Source organism: Zootermopsis nevadensis, unplaced genomic scaffold (genome assembly GCF_977971745.1).
Source record: "Zootermopsis nevadensis isolate Lab colony 2312 unplaced genomic scaffold, Znev_1.0 Znev_ptg000011l, whole genome shotgun sequence".
Lineage (NCBI taxonomy): Eukaryota > Metazoa > Arthropoda > Insecta > Blattodea > Termopsidae > Zootermopsis > Zootermopsis nevadensis.
Genome location: NW_028259143.1, coordinates 12,857,156 through 12,878,364, shown reverse-complemented (window position 1 = coordinate 12,878,364; position 21,209 = coordinate 12,857,156). Strand labels below are relative to the sequence as shown.

General features: G+C 37.0%; 1 protein-coding gene across 1 annotated transcript; it reads left to right on the top strand.

Annotated features, from left to right (window-relative positions):
* The first annotated feature begins 126 nt into the window (after nt 1-126).
* On the top strand, nt 127-14,063 carry LOC147874103 (ankyrin repeat and LEM domain-containing protein 2-like). Its single transcript, XM_087347362.1, has 8 exons — nt 127-748; nt 2,502-2,813; nt 4,461-4,613; nt 5,505-5,725; nt 8,776-8,929; nt 9,374-9,505; nt 10,431-10,516; nt 12,241-14,063. Exons 1-5 carry the CDS (start codon nt 356-358, stop codon nt 8,777-8,779), a joined length of 1,083 nt encoding a protein of 360 aa, XP_087203488.1. The 5' UTR covers nt 127-355; the 3' UTR covers nt 8,780-8,929; nt 9,374-9,505; nt 10,431-10,516; nt 12,241-14,063.
* Nucleotides 14,064-21,209: the final 7,146 nt, after the last annotated feature.

Here is a 21,209-nt window from a genome sequence, read left to right as displayed (position 1 = left end):
TCCGCCATTAGCATATGAATGCCAAAGTACGGAACCAATTTCACTCAAGCCGTGAGAACCTTAGATTTCATCAGGCATGATGTATATACTACCACAGATAATCCAAAAAAATTTCAGTCCGTGAAATGGCGTCTATCATCCCGAGGTTGGTAGGTCTCTGTGGTTGGTATTAGTAATTGCGTCATAACTGAAGAACAGTTGAATTCCAGTTTTATTAAGCTTCTACTTTGATTTAAGGTCTACCTACCTCCACGCCTTTGAAGTTCTTGTTTTAAGAAGGGTTTTATGAAAGTTATATGTACAGTAGGTTCTTATATTTAAACGCAACATTTTATATGTGAAGGACGAAGCAAATATGAAACAAACATTTTGTGATCCTGGTAATTCTGAAGAAATGTATTATGGTGTAAATATACCTAGTGACGCTGTCTTAGAATCTGATGCACTGAAAGTTATGAAGAAATACAAGAAAGCGAGGTTTAAATCGTTTAAGACAAGACAGGAGGCTGTGGAATTTGCAGTTCAACGACCTGAAATTGTAGTTCCCATATCTGTGTTATCAGAGAATTCAGAAACCAGCAATCCTGTAATAGGAGAAAAATCAAGTCCTTTCAGAGCACCTAAATCACAGGATTTGGTTTGGCTCAGGAAACTGATAGAAGGTGGTGACGCTCATACATTCAGAACTACCATCTGGGATAATCCTCGGTACCTAGTGAGTAGTGGAGATACTCCAGCCATTCTTCAGGTATGCAGGTTGCTTTCTTGTAAGTAGTTTTGAAATTTGTGTGTTAATATTCTACATAGAATTCTTAACTCGGTCATCTCTGATTTTAATGCTCTTTCATACACAAAAAATAAATCAGACTGCCCTACCAAAACATTCTGTGCAATGAAATGGTTTCACAACATTAAGAGTCAGCATCAGAAGCAGGGGATTTTGAAGTTAGGTGTTTCTTTTATTTTTATATGTGTAGTTGGGAGCCACCTATGAATGACTAAATGAAATCCAGGCTCTTGTATGGGTGATTATATACAGAAACCAAAGCTTGTTAAAAATTTTAAGTCCATGGGTTAAAATAGGGTTATGAAAACTGGCATGAGTAATGTTTTTTTTCCCCTCTGTTATTTGTGTGTTCAAGATATGGGGTTGTTATTTTGTATTTAGATAATTATGTAAAAAACCAATTTAGCTTATGTATATATCACTGAGAACTTAAAACAAAAATTATCTGGTGTTGATATTTCTCCAAGGTTTCGTTAATACATTCAAAAGTATAGGTTAGAATTGCATAAGAAAATAAAGAGAAGAAAAACTTGATTATACTATTGCAAGATTAGAGCATTTGTCAAGAAATCACTGGTATATCTAGTCTAGCAATATGATGTTTCGGTCTTCTCAGCAAGAACTGCTATAAAATTAATGAAACTTCACCTATTTCTGTAACAACCATGAGACCCAGCTATAATAATACATTTTTGCAACTGGTTTATCCAGACAATGAATGAAGATTCACTGACCCACAAGTATTGTTTTTTACTGACAAAGCCTGGTTTTACTTAATTGGACACATGAACACACAAAATAACTGATTCTGGTGCTCAAAATACCGTGGAGTCATTCATGATATTCTACTTCAACATCCAGAAGTTGGTGTTTGGTGTGGAATCAGTGTATGGTGAATAATTGTCTCAGTTTTTCTTTTATGGATAGTCTTCACTCAGGAAGTTATGTTAATTAGATTTTGAAAAGGATTTTCCTTAAGTTAACAGAAAAAAAGAAAGAGTATGGTTACTTTCAGCAGGATTCAGTAAAGGTGAACACAACCGATAACTCTGTGGCCACAGTAACTGACATGTTTGTTGAAAAATGTATTAATGAAAGTTTATGACCAACTTGTTTCCCAGACTTCACACTGTGATTTTTATTTATGGGGTAGCTTGAAAGACAAAGTGCATAAAATAAATCAAAGAAAATATTGAGGAAGCAATATTCAAGATTTTCCCAGCAAGCAGCAGTGTGTGAACTGGAGTGTGCTTTGCAGTGCATTTTTGTTAAAATAAAAGTCAATGTTGTTCTTTGACATTTATCTTGAGATCCAAATGTAAAACAGAGAAGAACATCTATGTTCTTCTTTGATTTCAACTCTTATGGGGATTTACCATTTTTTCTGGGTACTTTCAACCTTAATTCCACTGGGAACTACACTAAGATGTGTCACAGTCTTTTATTTATATATTATTTATTTATTTTACGTTAGCTGTAATTTACTCTATAAACTTATAAATCATTATGCTTTGTTGTGCCTGACGGTAAAAGTGAATAATCTATTCATTATCAATAATGACCTGCAACTATAGAATATCGCTAGCAGAGAATTGTACATAATTGTCAGTTATTATTCATAAGTGATCGTTAATCTCGATTACTGCACATTTACATGACAGATGATCAAATTTAAATAATTTATTTACTGTTTCTTTGTCTTTTCCAGGTTTAGGAAGGCTCACGGTATAACGCAATGCATGTAGCAGCCAAGGCTTGTGATGCACAAATATGTGATCTAATTCTACAGACAGTGAGCAATGTTGCATTTATTCAGTTGCTGTATGGAGATGATGATGCTGCCAACTGTCAGGACCGAGCTCGTATCTTGTTGGATCTTTACCTGAATACTCCTGATAAGGCCCTCAATGAGACTCCGATACATTTTGCAGTTAAATTGGGAGCTCTTTCAGTTGTAGATGTATTGGTGTCTTATCCACAATGTGATAGACATGCGAGGAATAAATATGGACAAACACCAAGAGATGCAAGTAACATGTATTTTCATTATCATATATACATCACAGTATTCTTCAGGAGTGAGTACTTGGTACAGTAGGGCCCCGCTTTTCGGCACTCCGCTTTATGGCGATCCGCTAATACGGCGCTCAACAGCTGAGTCAGAGAAGTGTGTCCGGCGCCATTTTCTCGTCGCTGATTTCAGTCTGTTTACAGCTTTTGTGCGCTCTGCGTCTCTCTGTATTTCTGGCAATTTTTCAGTTATTACAAACTGTATATTTATATAATATTTTTGTGTTATTACAGTGTAATTACAATGGTGTCTAAGGGTAGTAGCTATAAAAAGAGGAGTCGTAAGCCTCTTACTTTAAATGCCAAGTTAGAGATGATTAAACTTCGTGAACAAGGCATGTCTATGGCTTCCGAACCAACACCAAAACCAATAAGATTCGTTGAAGAGTCAGATGATGAAGATGCGCCATCTCCTTCATCCTTCCTACTATAAGCATCTCAATTTTCAAATTCATATTCACCAATCACTATAAGCTGAGGACAATGTGTGTATTTCTGATATTCATTTTAATTTCATATCGTTTTCTTAGGCCTAGCGCTATTGTGCACTTACTATATGATAGTGGCAACATCTTATTAGGCTTTGATATTCATTTACAAGTGAAATAAGGCAAAGATCGGCGATTTTCACTTTACGGCGGGGGTCTGTTCCCTAACCCGCCGTATAAGCGGTGCCCTACTGTATAAAATATTTATGATATTCTATGTGCTTCAACTAAGAAGAATGTGATTGGTTGGGAATGTAGTATGATGGGAGAATCAGGAAATATGTACAAAGTTTTGTTTGGGAAACTGTAGGACAAGAGGTCAAGGCATAGGTGGAAGTTGGTCAAAAGTATTATATGAAAAAGTGAGGTCCCATCAGGACCCATGAGGGAATTTTTTGACTATTTGAATGACAGAAATTTTTAAGGAAAAGTCCTCTACCTTGGAGTTAGTTGGTCCAAAATATTTCTCAGTTTGTTAAAAAAGTGATCATATAACCCAGAAATTTAGTTCACACCCAGTGTTATTGATTTTCATAAAAAATTAAATTAAGTATATCATAAAGTATTTAGCACATTGACATTTTAAAATATTGTTTGTAAGAATTTGTGAAGGCCTTTCTTTTAGAGTTATACCAAGGATCTCATTTATGTACTTATAAACCTTTTTTTTCTCTCTACACTTTGCATAAAGTGTTTAGAGATGTCAGTGATAATGAAATTATTATATATATACAGTATATGATTCCATTTTAAAGTTTAGAAATTTGATATAATTGAATGTGATGTGACGATAATTATGAATTGTGAATAGATAAGAATCTGGGAATATACAGTCATGGCTTATGTCAGTTCCATGAAATTTCCTGGAGAGACTCACAAACAGAAAAATGACAATCCAGATAGTCATTAGACTGGTCAAGATTCAAACTAGCTAACCTCCCTAATACAAATGTGGAGTGCTGCCAGAGGACCAGTCTGCTTGCTGAGATGTAGGATTTTACATAGCTGAAACAATTAAAATAGTGTGGCTACTTCCTGTAACCCGTTATATGTACATAACGTTATTTCTATCTTACTTACCATACTCATGATTTCTCCTTCTTCTTTTTTTCCAGGTTATCTGCAGTCGTGTTTCCTCTCCAGATGAAAGTCTAAGGCAAAAACTGTCAAATTTACTGGATGACATGTTTTATGTTCCTGTACTTAGATCAGAGGATAATTCTGTACAGCCTACTGTTGGTGATCCATTCTCTCCTGCTTGCCCTCTGGTTGGTAATAAATTGTTTTTACACATGTATTCACTATGCAGGGTCCTGTCGAGAAATTTAAATTAGTCAGAGAATTCTCTCATATCAGAGCACGTAGTTGACAAAGTGTCAATTGCAAAGTGAAGCTGAGACAATTCAGGGTGTTCACAGGATGTCTGGAGATTCAGTTCTAGCGGGAATGTTGACAGTTACATCTGTTACCATGTTTAGACCCCACACACTGCTTATTTGATGGATGCTAGGAGGTTTATATGTTCTGTCTCATGTATTGTGTGTGTACTTCATATGTAACCAAAACTATCAAATATAACAGTTTGTAAAATCTTTTACTTAACGTGAAATGTTTTGTCACAATTTTTTTTCGTCATCATATTGCCTAGCACCGAAGAGTACAGATTAAATGTGTTCCTCTCAAAACACCTTGATTAAAGCTTTTTTGAATTTTTTTGTAGATGTTCTGTTTTTATGTGCTTAATAGCTGTTTTCCATTATTTAATTGTATCTTGACTTTATTATATTTTGAATGCCTTCTGAATTTATTTCTTGTTATTTTTATTTGTCTTTGTGTTTCAGTTTTCAGTTCTATAGGAAATAATCTAGGGGCTGTGGCATTTTAGGTAGGGTGATCACCATACACCACCTACTGTTATCCCCTTGGTCCATTCTTGATCAAGGAGACTGGGCTCCATGAGCTGACAGTGCATATATATCTATACTACTCCCACCCAATCACCAATCAAATCAACCTGTCAGTCTCTGGTGTTGGAGGCAGACACAGTCTGTGAAATGCAGAAAATTAACTTCATACAAACATGGCTCATCTTCAGAGGAGACGTCATTCTATTAATTTAGTGTTTGTTCTAAAATGTTTCTAAATTGTTTATTCATCAGGTATTAAAATCTGATCCACTTAATGGAAGAATGGAAATCCGGGCTTATGCAGGACCAATGAATCATGAAAAAGCAATCGTGTTGGGGAAGAAGTGGAAGACTCCTCCTCAGATGCCTCGGACTCCAAACCAGAATGCCTGCAGACAGGCATATACAGGAAATCTGAGTTGTCATGCATTTAGACTGCTGGATGTTGAGAAAGGATTAGAAAGAGTTGGCAGGTGGGAGATACGGACGACTTCAAGCTTATGTTTCTTTCACTTTGCTTTAGTGAGACACTGTTTGCCCATATCTAAGTGGTTCTTGAAGTCAGAGCTTCAAATATAGAAATTATTTTACTCAACAAACAGTTATATTCTTATGTATTATAAGATAAATGCATCATGACCTGAGAAAGGGCAAGAGTATTTGGTGCCCCATATGAACCTTTAGCCTTGCACGTCCCAGTTAACCTCTAAAACCGAATATTGTGCTTATGTAATTTCAAATGAAGCTTAGATTATGAAGCAAAATGATATGTTACTGTTACTGAATGTATACATTTTAAAATTTAGAACCTCACGAGGCAGTCTGTTTGACAGGAAAATGCAGACTCCACTACTCACACATCAGCCAATCATAAGTAATATCAAGCATTGTTGATGGTAAATTACAAAGCCATTTATTCTTTCCTTCCACTTTATCTTTCTGTATTTAGATGCGTGTTTTATTCTACTTTATGCTGTTTCTCTGCCTCTTATTATTCATTCAGTTTTGTTGACAGTGTTCCTCAGTTTTTCCATATAAAAGTAATGGGATGCAAGAAAATGTCTTTACTATTTTCACATGAAATAATATTAGTATATTTGTTTTAGTAGTAGAATGGTGTCCTGCTCAAACAGGTTCAGTTAGTAGCTTGATGTTATTGGCCAAAGAAAATTTTGACCATGAAGATTTCTGATCCGTGTTTTTGTGTATATGTCTTTTTAAAATGGAAATTTATGCTAATATAAGTGCTGGAGACTGAATATTGTATATTGCAGCGTTTCTCTACCTGTGGTACACGTACCACTTGTGGTATGCGAACTAAGTAAGAAAAGCAGAAGATAATATTAACATAAATAAGATTTCCCTGAACGAATTTGGTTAGTGGTACATTTAGTGTGTTAAATTAGAATTAGTGGTATTCCAGCTATAAAGGGTGAGAACCCCTGGTTTAGTGGAATACAGGGCTAGTCTAAATGATGTTCACGATATGAAAGAAATAATACGTTCAATGAAATTCAGATGCACAAAATAGGTACCAATGGAAAGAGAAACTCCCCAAGTTTTGTTTCAGTACATCAGAGGTGTTCAATGGAAGCCCCCTTGGAATTATAGTAGTGCAGTATCCTGAAAATAAAGAATATTTTTCATTTGGCGCTGTTGAGTGATAACAAGAAATATTGCAAATATTTAATATAATAATTTCATAAAATTTGCCATGTTTGTTGATGTAATATGAAACTCAGTTTACACCTGTTACTGTCCATACAATTTCAGATATATGTGGTGTCAATATTCTCAGAAAATATGTTTTCCTTATTTTATAATAGTACAGAGAAACTAAGTGTCATTATTTTTCTCCCTATCTATGCCCATGTGATGTAAAGCATGGATTATCAACCTTTGAAGACCCTGGAACTACATTTATCCTTTCTTATTGACTTAGGGGCTACATATTGTAACTGACAACAGTTTTAACTTTCATGTTAGTTTATTGAAAATTATACTAACACCAACAGTTCCACATATTAAATAATTGTATTTATAAATTTGTTGATGTTGGTTTTATTAATCACTTAAAATTAGTGAGATTTTATTTTCATATGGCAGTGAGTATGAAGATGCCTGTCTTCTGGGTTGTTGCACTGTGTATAGTCTGGTAGAAGTTTACAGGTGTTTCAGAAGTATTTGCTACCTCCATAATCTCACCTCTGAAATGTTAGTAAACTTCTACCAGACTACATGGAGCAACAACCCAGAAGACAGGAATCTTCACACAGGAAAAATTAATTTATCATGGTACATTATTAAAAAATGTGGGCAGGGCACAGATACCAGGTTGGGAAAACGTGTTGTAGATCATCCAGAGTTAAGAGAATAGATTAAGGGGTATGGTGCTGAAGCAAGAAAGGGCTCCTCCTCTGTGGATTTGGCAGGGGAGGAATAAAGAAGGCAGTGTGCTACATAATTAAATACTGTAACTGGATACAGTTCGAAGCGCAAAGGAAGTTCCTTGAAGATGTTAAACTGATGTGTGTTATTCGACAGTTTCCTTCATCTGTAAATTTAAAACACCCATGTTTCAGAAGCTAGCTCTGCTTCCATCATTAGGTGAAACTGTTAGGTTGTATATATCAAATCTAAAACTTCTTGACGATGGATAATATCCAAGGAAATTTTTATTCAATTGTTAGGTTGTATAGTTTTATAATTTTTTTCTAATTTATAGATGAAAGATAATGTACACTGTTGTGTCAGTTTAATGATGCATCTTCATCAAAAACCTTTAGACTTCTCTTGAATGTATTTCCATGTATTTATGATGATGTGCATGATCTTGTGTATTTGGTAGCCTACATTTTTCATGATATATCATGCTCATAGCGCCTCATACTTCAGAGGCCTGGGTTCATTTCCAGGGCATTGTCGCAAAGTTACAGTGAGACATGTTTTTCTCTGAGTTCTTTGGTTTACTCTGGCAATTACCTCTAACCCAGGACTTTACTGGGCTCAGAAGTGAAGATATTACACTTTTAACTGGTCAGAATATTTATTTATTATGTAGTATTGGCTGATGAATGTATTTCTATTACTAGTTTGCTAATTTGAAGTTACTTGTAAGATTTGAGGTTTTCACAGCTGTGAGTATGAATCTTTCTGCCGTGTGGGTTGTTCTGTTGTGTAGTCTGGTCGATGGATACCAACATTTCAGAGGTCATACTGCCTCCATCATCAGGGGATGACGGAGGCAGTATGACCTCTGAAACGTTGGTTAACATCGACCAGACTACACAGCGCAACAAGCCAGAAGACAGAAATCTTCTTGAAGTAACTTATTTGCACACCAACATATTCATTCATGTGTAATTTCAAATGCTATGTGTTGATAAATTCTGTTTTAATATTAGTTCTTTGTGTGAATTTGGAAGATGATTATAGACCATAGACCATATAATTTTATGAAATGTATAGATGGTAGCCTCTAACAGATCATGTCTTATGCATGTGAGTTTTCTTTGTATTCCAGATGATGATGATGATGAATATTTTACACCACCATCAACACCTGAAAAACTCAGCAGAAATGAAGTACATTCATACTGCGATGATGATGATGATGATGATGGCGATGACGCTGAAATGTTAACACCAGTCGAATGGCCAGATGTTTTTATACAAGGGTAAATACTGAATGTCACATAAAGCAAAGAGTAGAATAATTTGTCTACCCACTACTGCTGCTACATTTATTTAACCAAAATGTTGGGGAAAGTTTTTTTGCCAGCTGCATAGAATTCATATTTGCCTGGTCAGCAGTTCGTCATTCATGAAATCTTTATCTGACAGTGAAGTACCCAAACACACTAATTGTTACCTAATTTTTATAGACAGTAAAATTTTAATCACTTAAAGTGGTAATGATTGCTAGAAGCTGTATTTTGTTGTTTCCTCATCTTGTAATTTTCAAACGCCTGTGCTGCCATGTAGTCTTATATGTGGTTAGCAACATTTAGATCTAATGATGAAAAATCTGTAACCACCTTAAAAGTGCCCAGAATCACAACCCAGAATACTAAATATATGAGCACAAAATAGTCTTATTTAAATATAATTTTTTTTTCTAGTGACTCACCTACCAAGTTGGATGCCACTGTAATGCAGGCATTGGATGGCTTAAATATAGACCCTATAGAATATCCTAACATTTATAGATGGCGACATTTGGTTTTGCTGTACTCTGAAAGTGTGAGAGCCATGTAAGTAATGTGTCTAATGTAAATAAAATTAGTCAGTAATAAATTAAAATTACATTTACGATAATTCCAACTTTTATGGTTCCCAGAAAATTTTTACATTCAATTTTTGTATGTACTGCATTTTCCATGGACAATCCATAGTACTCTATGTTGTATGAAGTGTACAAGTTCAATTTGTTGTCCATTGTTTGTATTTGTATTATCTTTGTACACAATATTAATTAAATTAAAAAAGAATTATGAACACGTTCCTAGCCATCCATAGTATTTCATCTGTTTTCCCTTTCAAACTAAATAGTAAATATCTTGTTTGGAATGTTCATGTGGAAATGGATTGTTAAATTGTGTAATTATGGTTACAAGATAATGGTTTTAGCTGTAATAATATTTCTGTTATGTTCCACTTTGAAGTTTGTGATTGTTAAATTGATTTAAGATTTTTCATGTATTTCAATAAACACAGAAAGTTTTGTAAAACTCCTTTTTGTCAGAGTAGAGTTTCTAATATGTGCATATGGATAATAAGAAGAAGACATGTATAAAGTGAAGCTTTCATGATAGACTCTCAGGTTACAAGCCATGTCAGATGGCTGAATGGTGAATGAACCATATTTTCTGCCAACATTGTGAGAGAAATCTCTGTTCTCATCCTCAGTTCTCAGATTTGTTACGCAGCAGCCTTGAGGATCAGAGCAGGGGTTGTTTTCGAAACGTTGGCAGAAGATATGGTCTATTCACCATTCAGCCACCTGACGCGGCTTGTAACCCGAGTCTTTCATCAACAAGAAGACATGTTTTTCAAATTTTAAACTAAATGTCTATGGAAAATAAAGTTGAATTACAAAGAAGTGGAAATGGTGGACAGAATTTGTCAATGGACATTAAGAAGGTAAAACATTTTAATTATATGTCTTGTAACTTTCAGATGGTCCAGTCCTCTTCCTTCGAGGCCTAAAGAAAGAACTAGAATGCTTCAGACACCTGTCGCAGATTCTTCACAATACCAAAAAGGTATGCAGTCTTCCACTCCTCCACAGGCATGGCACAAAATTACAGGATCATATTCACCATTGAGTCATGAGCGGTTGGAAAGAAAAATACTTATGAAATTCTAATAGCCTATATTTTATAATTAGAAATATGTTTATCTATATCTAGATGTAGTAAATTCTGATGTTTGTACTTATAAAGAATGGGATTGTTAAATTTGTATTATCAGATATTAGAACATTTTAATGCAATGGATAGTTTATTATGTAGGAAGCACATATGGGATATTTTCACAAGATGTTAAAATTTTATGCAGGTAAGGAATAAAAGATTTTTAAAAGAATAAGAAGAAGAATTGATCAGTAAAGGAAGTCAGCAATAAGAGTATTTCTTAAAAAAATTTCTCAAATAGAGATAATTCCATATGTTCACAAATTAAACTTTAGGCTTCTTGGACGTAGGACCCAGTGATTCATTCACCTTTTTTGTCTCAGTTTACTGTATAATTTTTCTTGTAATTATATTATTATCAATAATGACCTGCAATTATAGAATATCGCTAGCAGAGAATTGTACATAATTGTCAGTTATTATTCATAAGTGATATTTAATCACTATTACTGCACATTTACATGACAAAAGATCAAATTTAAATAATTTATTTACTCATTTATGTGCATATAAACCTTTTTTTCTCTACACTTTGCATAAAGTGTTTAGAGATGTCAGTGATAATGAAATTATAAATACTGTACAGTATATGATTCCATTTTAAAGTTTAGAAATTTTATATAATTAGGCATAGGTGGAAGTTGGTCAAAAGTATTATATGAAAAAGTGATGGCCCATTAGATTCCATGAAATGAGGGAATTTTTTGACTATTTGAATGACTCCAGGGTATTTTGATCACCAGAATCAGTTATTTTGTGTGTTCATATGTCCAATTAAGTAAAACCAGGCTTTGTCAGTAAAAAACAATACTTGTGGGTCAGCGAATCTTCATTCACTGTCTGGATAAACCAGTTGCAAAAATGTATTATTATAGCTGGGTCTCGTGGTTGTTACAGAAATAGGTGAAGTTTCATTAATTTTATAGCAGTTCATGCTGAGAAGACCGAAACATCATATTGCTAGACTAGATATACCAGTGATTTCTTGACAAATGCTCTAATCTTGCAATAGTATAATCAAGTTTTTCTTCTCTTTATTTTCTTATGCAATTCTAACCTATACTTTTGAATGTATTAACGAAACCTTGGAGAAATATCAACACCAGATAATTTTTGTTTTAAGTTCTCAGTGATATATACATAAGCTAAATTGGTTTTTTACATAATTATCTAAATACAAAATAACAACCCCATATCTTGAACACACAAATAACAGAGGGGAAAAAAAAACATTACTCATGCCAGTTTTCATAACCCTATTTTAACCCATGGACTTAAAATTTTTAACAAGCTTTGGTTTCTGTATATAATCACCCATACAAGAGCCTGGATTTCATTTAGTCATTCATAGGTGGCTCCCAACTACACATATAAAAATAAAAGAAACACCTAACTTCAAAATCCCCTGCTTCTGATGCTGACTCTTAATGTTGTGAAACCATTTCATTGCACAGAATGTTTTGGTAGGGCAGTCTGATTTATTTTTTGTGTATGAAAGAGCATTAAAATCAGAGATGACCAAGTTAAGAATTCTATATAGAATATTAACACACACATTTCAAAACTACTTACAGGAAAGCAACCTGCATACCTGAAGAATGGCTGGAGTATCTCCACTACTCACTAGGTACCGAGGATTATCCCAGATGGTATTTCTGAATGTATGAGCGTCGCCACATTCTATCACTTTCCTCAGCCAAACCAAATCCTGTGATTTAGGTGCTCTGAAAGGACTTGGTTTTTCGCCTATTACAGGACTGCTGGTTTCTAAATTTTCTGTTAACACAGATAAGGGAACTACAATTTCAGGTCGTTGAACTGCAAATTCCACAGCCTCCTGTCTTGTCTTAAACGAATTAAACCTCGCTTCCTTGTATTTCTTCACAATTTTCAGTGCATCAGATTCTAAGACAGCGTCACTAGGTATATTTACACCATAATACATTTCTTCAGAATTACCAGGATCACAAAATGTTTGTTTCATAATTGCTTCGTCCTTCACATATAAAATGTTGCGCTTAAATATAAGAACCTACTGTACATATAACTTTCATAAAACCCTTTTTAAAAGAAGAACTTCAAAGGCGTCAAGGAAGGAAGATATTAAATCAAAGCAGAAGCTTAATAAAACTCGAATTGTACTGTTTCTCAGTTATGACGCAATCATTAATACCAACCACAGAAACATTTCAAAACACACCATCACTCTTGAGGAGACAAAAGAGGTCCTGCAAATTGCTGGAACAGCTGTTTTTAATTTGAAAGACAAGTCAAATAAGAAACTAGCTACAGATAAGTTCTCCAATATTGAAGACATACAGAGAACACAATTAGAAAGTAAATGGTAGGCGAAATCAATGTCTCTGTTTCACCCTTACACATCAGTGTGATCCTGGAATCTCCAGGCCAGGCAACTAGCTCAGAACAAACCATGTATGGTGAAGTGAGGCCTAGTGCTAAGATAAAAAGTGTATTGAAGAACTGTTTTAGACACTGTTCATCATTAGGCTCTCAGTACCATGTAGTAATTGTGGGAGGTGCCAATGACATTGCTAGAAATGAGACAAAGAATTGTATAAATACTTTAAAGAGAACACTTGCTGCACTAACCAGTACGAATGTTGTGGTAGATGAATGTAGTGTAAAGTAATGTATTTTAATGTAATGTAATGAAATATAATGTAACGTTTCCTAGATAACAACAATGCTAAGTAAACAGATGACGTTTCCTAGGTAACAATAATGCCGAGTAAACAGATGAAAGAATACTTGTCAAGTAGCCTTCCAGTTAGATATGGAGTTCCTCAAGGTTCTGTCCTTGGTCCATTACTTTTTATTTTATATGTAAATGATATCCCACATCTAACACAAGGCAGAGCATTAATGTATGCTGATGACACATTAATATTGAATATGGGTCGGGACATGAATGAACTCCAAAAGGTAACCTTATTCAATACAGACTTGGTAGAGCAGTATTTTGAGATAAATAATTTATTTATAAACCCAACTAAAACACCTTACATTTTTTCCGGACAAAACAATGTAGGGAGTAAAGTAATCAAAAAATTTTATGAGATAGTATAGCTGCGTCATATTGTGATATTAATTAAAATAATTATTATATTTGTTTACCATCAAATCACAATAAAATAGTAAGATAAGATAATTAAAATGATTAAAATATCATCTTATGTTCCATATCGAGCATTTCGATTTACATCTGAACATTCACAACATGTTTCGGTTTATCAAACCGTCATCAGGTGTAAATTATAAACTTTTAAACTCAAATTACAATTATTTATAGTTTTTACAATTTTATAATTTTATCATCTTTCTCAGTATATTTTATGGAAGTTGTGTCTAGATATTATTAATATAACATTATTGTTGACGTGGTGTTATTGATGTTTATACCAGTCATATATGAAATAGCAATCAGTTCAGATGTGTTCAGAGGAGAGATCCAGAAGTGTTACCATCTCGGAACAAGGTTCGTTATTATTATTCAGTCAATAATGAGGGCAGGGTGAGGCCCAGCGTCCAGCATAGTCAGACTATGATGGTGAAAGGTATTACCTCTCCCCATTACCTTAACCCCTTATTCTTCTTATTATTATTATCCCATCTCTTCACAACTTTATGGGGTTTTTACTTCCATGTACCCGAGACAGACCTTGTCCCTAAGGTACATAGGGCAGCTGCTATTTCCGGGATCCATATTGTTTTTAGCAAGTGCCACATGTATTATGAAATGTTTTACAATACATGTGACACCAAACTACTTCCTTCATTTCTTCTCTTGTCCAAGCCACTCTTGTTTTTCTTGATTGATTTTCTTGTGAGTCTTGGGCTTGATGGCTGTGCGTGTCCATGGTTGGCCTGCGTTGAGTTGCTTCGTTGCCGTAACCAACCTCAGCCCTTGGAGTACCTAGGCGACCTGTACTCCAAATCTTTGTCTTTTCATTCTTCGGTAGTAGCTGCACGGTTGTCCACACTTTGAACTAAAGGATTATTTATCGAGGTTTACTCCTCTAGATCTGCTGTGTTCTGTTATATAACAGGGTCACCTCTAGTCGGATGTGGCTGTTCACAACGCACGGACGGTCTTGAGCAAGGAGAGGCTCTTGGATGCCTAGCATCTTTATTGCGCTTCACTTACTCCTGGCTGGGTGAGGACCAGTGTCCAGCATAGTCAGACTATGATGGTGAAAGATACTACCTCTCCACATTACCTTAACCCCTTATTATTATTATTATTATTATTATGAATTGTTTAATTGGTCCACAAGCAGCCAAAAACTTCAGGCGTGTTGCCGTCATAACTCCGATGCTTGCAGCCCAGATGAAACTGTAGTCACGGCTCGAACCACGAGATGGGCGGCTACAGTGAGTTGGGGTCGTGCGCACACAGTAGTCGGAGCGACCCAAGAAGCACGGCCTTTTGCATCCGGCTGAGTAATGCTTCAGCGTTACGCTGGCATGCCGGAATGAGCTTGATGTTAGCCAGCAGTGACGACTTGACTCCTCCAAGAACTCTGATTATGAGGACGATTAATTTGACAGTGAATCCTGGGTACAGCTGTCTTAGCTCAAACACAAGGTCTTGATACTTGGTCCGTTTTTCAGCCTCCTTCACAACTTATTATTATTACTATTATTATTATTATTATGATAGTGCTTTTTAAAGGAATGGCTGAGGAACTTTCTCAAGTTTACATACTCTCATTTTTAAAAGCAAGTTCCTCTGTAGTACTGGGGACCAGGTTTGTAAAGGTTTTATCAAAGGTTCTCATAGTAGTGAGTATGAAGTTGACCGTCTTCTGGGATATTTCACTGTGTAGTCTGGTAGAAGTGGGTGCTTACTGCCTCTCTTATCAGGGCATCACCCTAAAATGGCAGTCCATCTCTACCAGACTACATGGTGCAACATCCTAGAAGACATTATCAGGTTTACTGTGTGGGGCACAGAGGAAGAGAGGTTGAGCAAGCTTGATGAAGTAGGATTTTAGGTCTTCATGGTGATGAATCTAAAGTTGGCTATCTTCTGTGCTGTAGCTCCGTGAGTCTGGTAGAAGCTTACCAACGTTTCAGAGGTCCTAGCTGCCTCTATCACGGCGATTGGTAAGATGAAGGTTAACTTTGTTATCGACTGAGGTCTTGGTAGTGGCTGCTACCTTGAATTAATATCAACTGTCACCGCCAGATAATGTAATAGTTTCAATATCGCTGAAAATAGATACACCGTAATATCTACTGACGTCATTTTCCGCTAGTGTCGCCAACTTATAACAGGTGAGTTACCGATCTTGATGTTGGTATTGATCAATGTTCAAAAGTCTCTCAATGGCGCATGTAGTTTTTGGTGTGTGTGTCACTTGGCTGTGTGACCTTGACCACTGCCAATTCCAGGGCTTATAACCGTGTGTTCTCACAGGTGTTCTGTAGGAGAACAGAGACTTTTGAATTTTCCTGTGCTTCTTTTCTCTCTATTTACGTGGCGGGAGGGACCTGGGAATATTTTGGTAGTTGAACTCTCACCTTTGGGAGTATTGGTACATCACTTCCGTAGCGGTATTCAGTAACAGGACCCGTTTCTTCTTTTTGTTTGAGCATTAGCAGCCAGTGGAATTGTTTCTGTTACGGTTAAGTTGATGTAAGTTAAATTCCAAGACCACAGTTGGTCTCCACGCACGAATTGAAGTTCTCACCGAAGTGTAAAAAAACGTTAGAATATTCTCAAGCGACCAGCCACGATTCAAGTTAGGTGCTCTAATTATAAAGGGTTTACCATGTTCAAATCAACGGACACTCTGAGCTTCCTTAAAATATATTCAAGAGACTTACAGTTATCAACCAACTGACAGTCAAGACATTCCCCGTCTTTTTATGGGAACCAAAGCTTCTGTATCCATCTCACGAGAGCCCGCCACCAGTCCCTGTCCTAAGCCAGACAAACCCACTCCACACCCTCACATCCCATTTCTCTGAGATCCATTTTTATATTATCCCATATATCTCTAGTCGTTCCGAGTGGTATCTTTCCTTAAGGTTATGTAACGAAAGTTTTGCACGGATGTCTGATCGTGCGTGCTTCAAATTCCGCCTGTCTCGATTTTGTCATTCTAGTAGATCTCCAATCAATTGTCAAAATCTTAGTGACTTCTGCAGTAGTTTACTGAAAGCCCGAGCTCTGAGTTCCTGGATGATATTTTATATGAAGTAGCGTGCAGTAGCGTTTAGTCCCGCTACATGTCATGTAGTCAGTGACTGCCCTCTCCTAACCCCACTTTCCACACCGTCGTAATGAACAACTGTGACGTAGCTGCCGTCACAATCTTTCTTAGCGTGGCCTTTTTTCTGCTTTATTTGTAGATTCGTTGTACTAAAAGGTGCTGCTTAAAGCCGAATCAGATAAAAGGAGAAGATTGTCTGTGAACTGGCAAAGAAGCGATCTTGACTAACCACAAGGTACTATCCCGGTATTTGCTGGAAGACCTGAGAAGAATCACGTAAAACGTAATTAGGATAGTCGATGATCTGGCCGTGATTCAAATCAGCTACCTGAATCTGCGGTGACATAATTTTGTCCTACTTGCAATTTAGTGTGTTCAGATGTTTGCCTGGGTCGCACACCTACGCTACAAATAAAGACATTTCCTGCTCGCCCATGTCAGTGGCCTTGCGTTCCATATTGCAAGCGTACGCCGAGAAATCTCTGGCTTGAAACCAATAATGTTGGGTGCGTTTAATTCTGGCTGGTGAAACCTGCGTAGCACGTCTCGGTAAGTGGGAGAATAATGTTCACAAGCATAATGTTCACATGCGGGACGAGAACTTGGGCGCGAGGTCAGTAGGGCTGTAGTCCAGTGACCCGCGGTCAAGCCCCCTCGAAAACAGTTCCGTTCTTTAAGTAATGGTGACAAAATAAAAATTGTATAAATTTGAGATGTTGATGGTTTTCGTCACTGACTCTGTTAACTTCTTACTATTAGAATGCGGATGTAATGATTTAAATTGTACAAATTTTACAGAAGTTGTCTTCATAAACCTATCTTATTAACGAACGTAAATATGATACCTTAAATGTGTTTAAGCTTGGACGACTAACATTGCTTTTGGGACGTAATTAAACCCAGTTATTTACGCGTTAAGGGCAATTCTATAGCACGAACATTCTTTCACTGTCTTTGTTGATAAAATTGGCATTGTTCTTCATCAAGCCAACAAGTCATGACGATATGTCTTTGTGCTTAATTAAACATCACACCGTGAAGATGATGGAATTGGAGGAAAAGACTTTATCTCAGAGAGTGGTCAGCTTCGCGCCCCAGCCCCAAGTACCCATGGGACTGAAGGTTGGGTGGGCCCCACAATTGGGCTGGAAGATAAAAATCCCTGCAAGGAATCGAGTCCAGACCGTCCAGCTCGTAGCCTACTCACTGCACCACGTAGGCTGTCCCTACTCCAAGTTTCTGTATACAATGCAGCAGAATGTTAGCAGAGATTTGCGTCTTCCTGTCGAACGTCGCCGTCGCGTGACTCTGCTTTGTATTTGGCCCACTGTCCGGCCTCAGGTTCTGTGTAGCTCGAACCTCCCTACAGGCAAATACTGGGATATTTCCAGTGCCTTAAACCAACTATTGCCACTTCTTCCTGCATCATCCACAAGCATTCTCTCATGCGTCTCGAAGGTCCAATAATACCGTTTTCGTGAGAGTACACCACTGGTTCATATCCTAGATCAGGTGAATCCACTTCGTACCCTCACACCATAATAGATTCAGTTTCATATTTGTATGTTTCTTCCATCTGTGCCTAGGTCTTTTCATTTAAGGTTTTCCTATTCATTCGTGCCTAGTCCACGTATTTAGTTCTTCTTGATCTCGCCGCCCAATTTTTTTAACGTAAATACGTCTATGAGGAAGGGTCATTCGGCAAGAAAGTGGAACGAAAAAGTGTAACAAGTGTACTTAGGGAACGTCATCTGTTTACTCGGCATTGTTGTTACCTATAAAACATTACATTACATTTCATTACATTACCTTATATTACATTACTTTACATTACATTCAGCTACCACAGAGTCATCTTAAGCGTAACTAATTCAAGTTAAATAAGCAAAGTCTTAATCAAACTTTACGCAAATGTAAAGCATGTATAAAGGAAATATTTAGAATAAAGCCAATATATAAACTTCCTTTCCGTATAGACGTATTTACGTCAAATTCTTCGGAACCGTGGTTCCACTGACAACTTTTTTAATCTGCAATAATGATTTATGAAACACAACGGCGGAGTAGAAATCTTAAATGCTGCTTAATTCGTGAGATCAAGTGAAGAGACGACGTGGTCTCTTAGTATGTAAGTGATTTGTTACAAGAGTGTAAATTCTCGTATAAGCGATGGCTACGTTAGTATAAAAACTAAACCTTGGGCTGTAAGAACCGAGTTCTTTACCCGACAAGGACAAATGTATTTCTTTCTATACCGGCCCTAGAAAGGGCCACAGAGGCCTTGATGACGTCTGCCAACATCCAATTACCTAATTGACCCTGTGGTGTTGGGAGTTTAGTCTAAAAATGTGGTGTGAGTTAAGAGAACAGCTGCGTAGTGTGGCAGCATTTGCTGTTTGAGTGAATTCTTGTAGGTCCCTAGAGTTTGCAGTCAATTAGTGGAGTTATACACTGGAACATTCCACGACCGTAACCACTGTTCACGAATTATTAAGATCCCTGATCAGGGTATTCCAAATTGCATGCTTCAAGGTCACAGAAAAATTGTGTAACGTTTGCAGCACGGACTGCGGAGACCGGGCGAGCGAAGACAGCTCAGAACCCTCAGCGTAGCAAAGCTGACAACGCTATGCTGGTGGCTTTGAGCCTCGCAGAAAGGGGCGGGGTGGAGTTCTTTGCGTGATCTTGAAGCATGTCATTTGGTGACGGCTACTATTGTCTTATAACTAATTTTTCTCTCTTTTGATCTGCGAAGTATTTGAATCTAAAACTTAGCAGAGATTTAATGCGGAAGAAATTTTCATAATGATGATCATAACGTGTACTCATTAAATATTATGAAGTGTAATCAAATGAAGGAGATCGAGGTGGGTGTCGTAAGCAACAATCACAGAACAAATGAGAAATGCACATATACAAAACATTCAGTGGCATCTGCAAGTAAAACCCATTTAACAGCCTGTAACTGTGTATTTTACGCACAGAATAATTTTATGAGCTAAACAGCCATTATTTATCAAAGCAGCTTTAAGTGGATGATTCTTGCAACAGTAAAGTGCTGTTTTCTTTGCGGTACGGACTGAATATTAAATCTGAAGATTAAATTGGTGCTTCGAAGGATTAAGACACATGGTTTAAGGATCATGGGAGATGAGTGAACGAACTTGGAAAATCCGAGAGAAATAAAGAGATTTTCCAGAATCAGAATGTGGCTCTTCAAAGACAGACACAAATTTTGTATAAGCTCCTTTAGCAACTGGTATCCAGAATTCACTGCGTGATTGAGTATGTAAACTCTGGTCGGAGATTTACCACCAAGCTGAGGCTTATCGCCCGGTCTCTCAAGGCCAAGTATCACACACTGAACAAGAATACGCTGCTGACCATCAAGCAGCACTCTCTGGACAAAATACGGGCACTAACCGCGGACAGGAAGAAGTTAGTGAAACGTTATAGAGCCGTAAAGGAGAACACCATCTTTCGTGTATGCCCTTCCCGTCTCTTCAGCAAGAACACTCCAGTCGTTCATACCCCACCAACAGCAACGCAGGTCGAGTCATTCTGGAAGAAACTCTACGAAACTAGATTTCCGTTGAACATAGATTCTCAGACCATTGGCCTCTTTAGGCAGTTCTGCGATCGCCATTTAGAGGATGATGATGTGCCCCTAGTGATCACCGAACAAGATGTGAAACGTGCCTTTACTGGCAAAAAGAATTTTTCTGCTCCTGGAATAGATGCCATCAATAATTTTTGGTGGAAAACTTTTACGAGCACACACAAACATCTATCTCGTATCTTTACATCTTTTTTGTGTGGTACAGAGCCCATTCCACCTTGGTTAACAGAAGGGCGCACCGTTCTTATTCCGAAGAAAGGAGATTTGTCTAATCCGGAAAACTACCGACCTATTACCAGTCTTAATATTGTATACAAGGCGTTCACCTCCATCTTGAACCATATCGACCCTATCTGGAAAGAGGTACATGAGCAACGGGGTTCGAAACGTGGCATTGCAGGTTGCAAGGACAATCTGTTGCTTGACAGATGCATCTGTCAAGATGCGGTCCATTATAAGCGCAACCTGTCAATGGCCTGGGTGGACTACAAAAAAGCTTTTGACACAACTTCTCATGAGCTGATTGTCATCTCGCTCAAAGTGCTGAAAGTCCAACCTGACATAGTGAGATACATTGAAAATCTACTACCGCTCTGGAAAACGCGTTTTATTCTAACATCTGGGAAGCGTGTATTGTCAACCGAGTTGGTATGCTACCACCGCGGAGTGTTTCAAGGTGACAGCT

What these genes read in the sequence shown, in the direction of transcription:
- LOC147874103 (XM_087347362.1), top strand. Translation starts at nt 356, where the DNA reads ATGAAACAAACATTTTGTGATCCTGGTAATTCTGAAGAAATGTATTAT. An exon ending in ATACTCCAGCCATTCTTCAG is followed by an intron (nt 749 to 2,501) that starts GTATGCAGGTTG and finishes TTCCAGGTTTAG; the next exon opens with GAAGGCTCACGGTATAACGC. An exon ending in ATGGACAAACACCAAGAGAT is followed by an intron (nt 2,814 to 4,460) that starts GCAAGTAACATG and finishes CTTTTTTTCCAG; the next exon opens with GTTATCTGCAGTCGTGTTTC.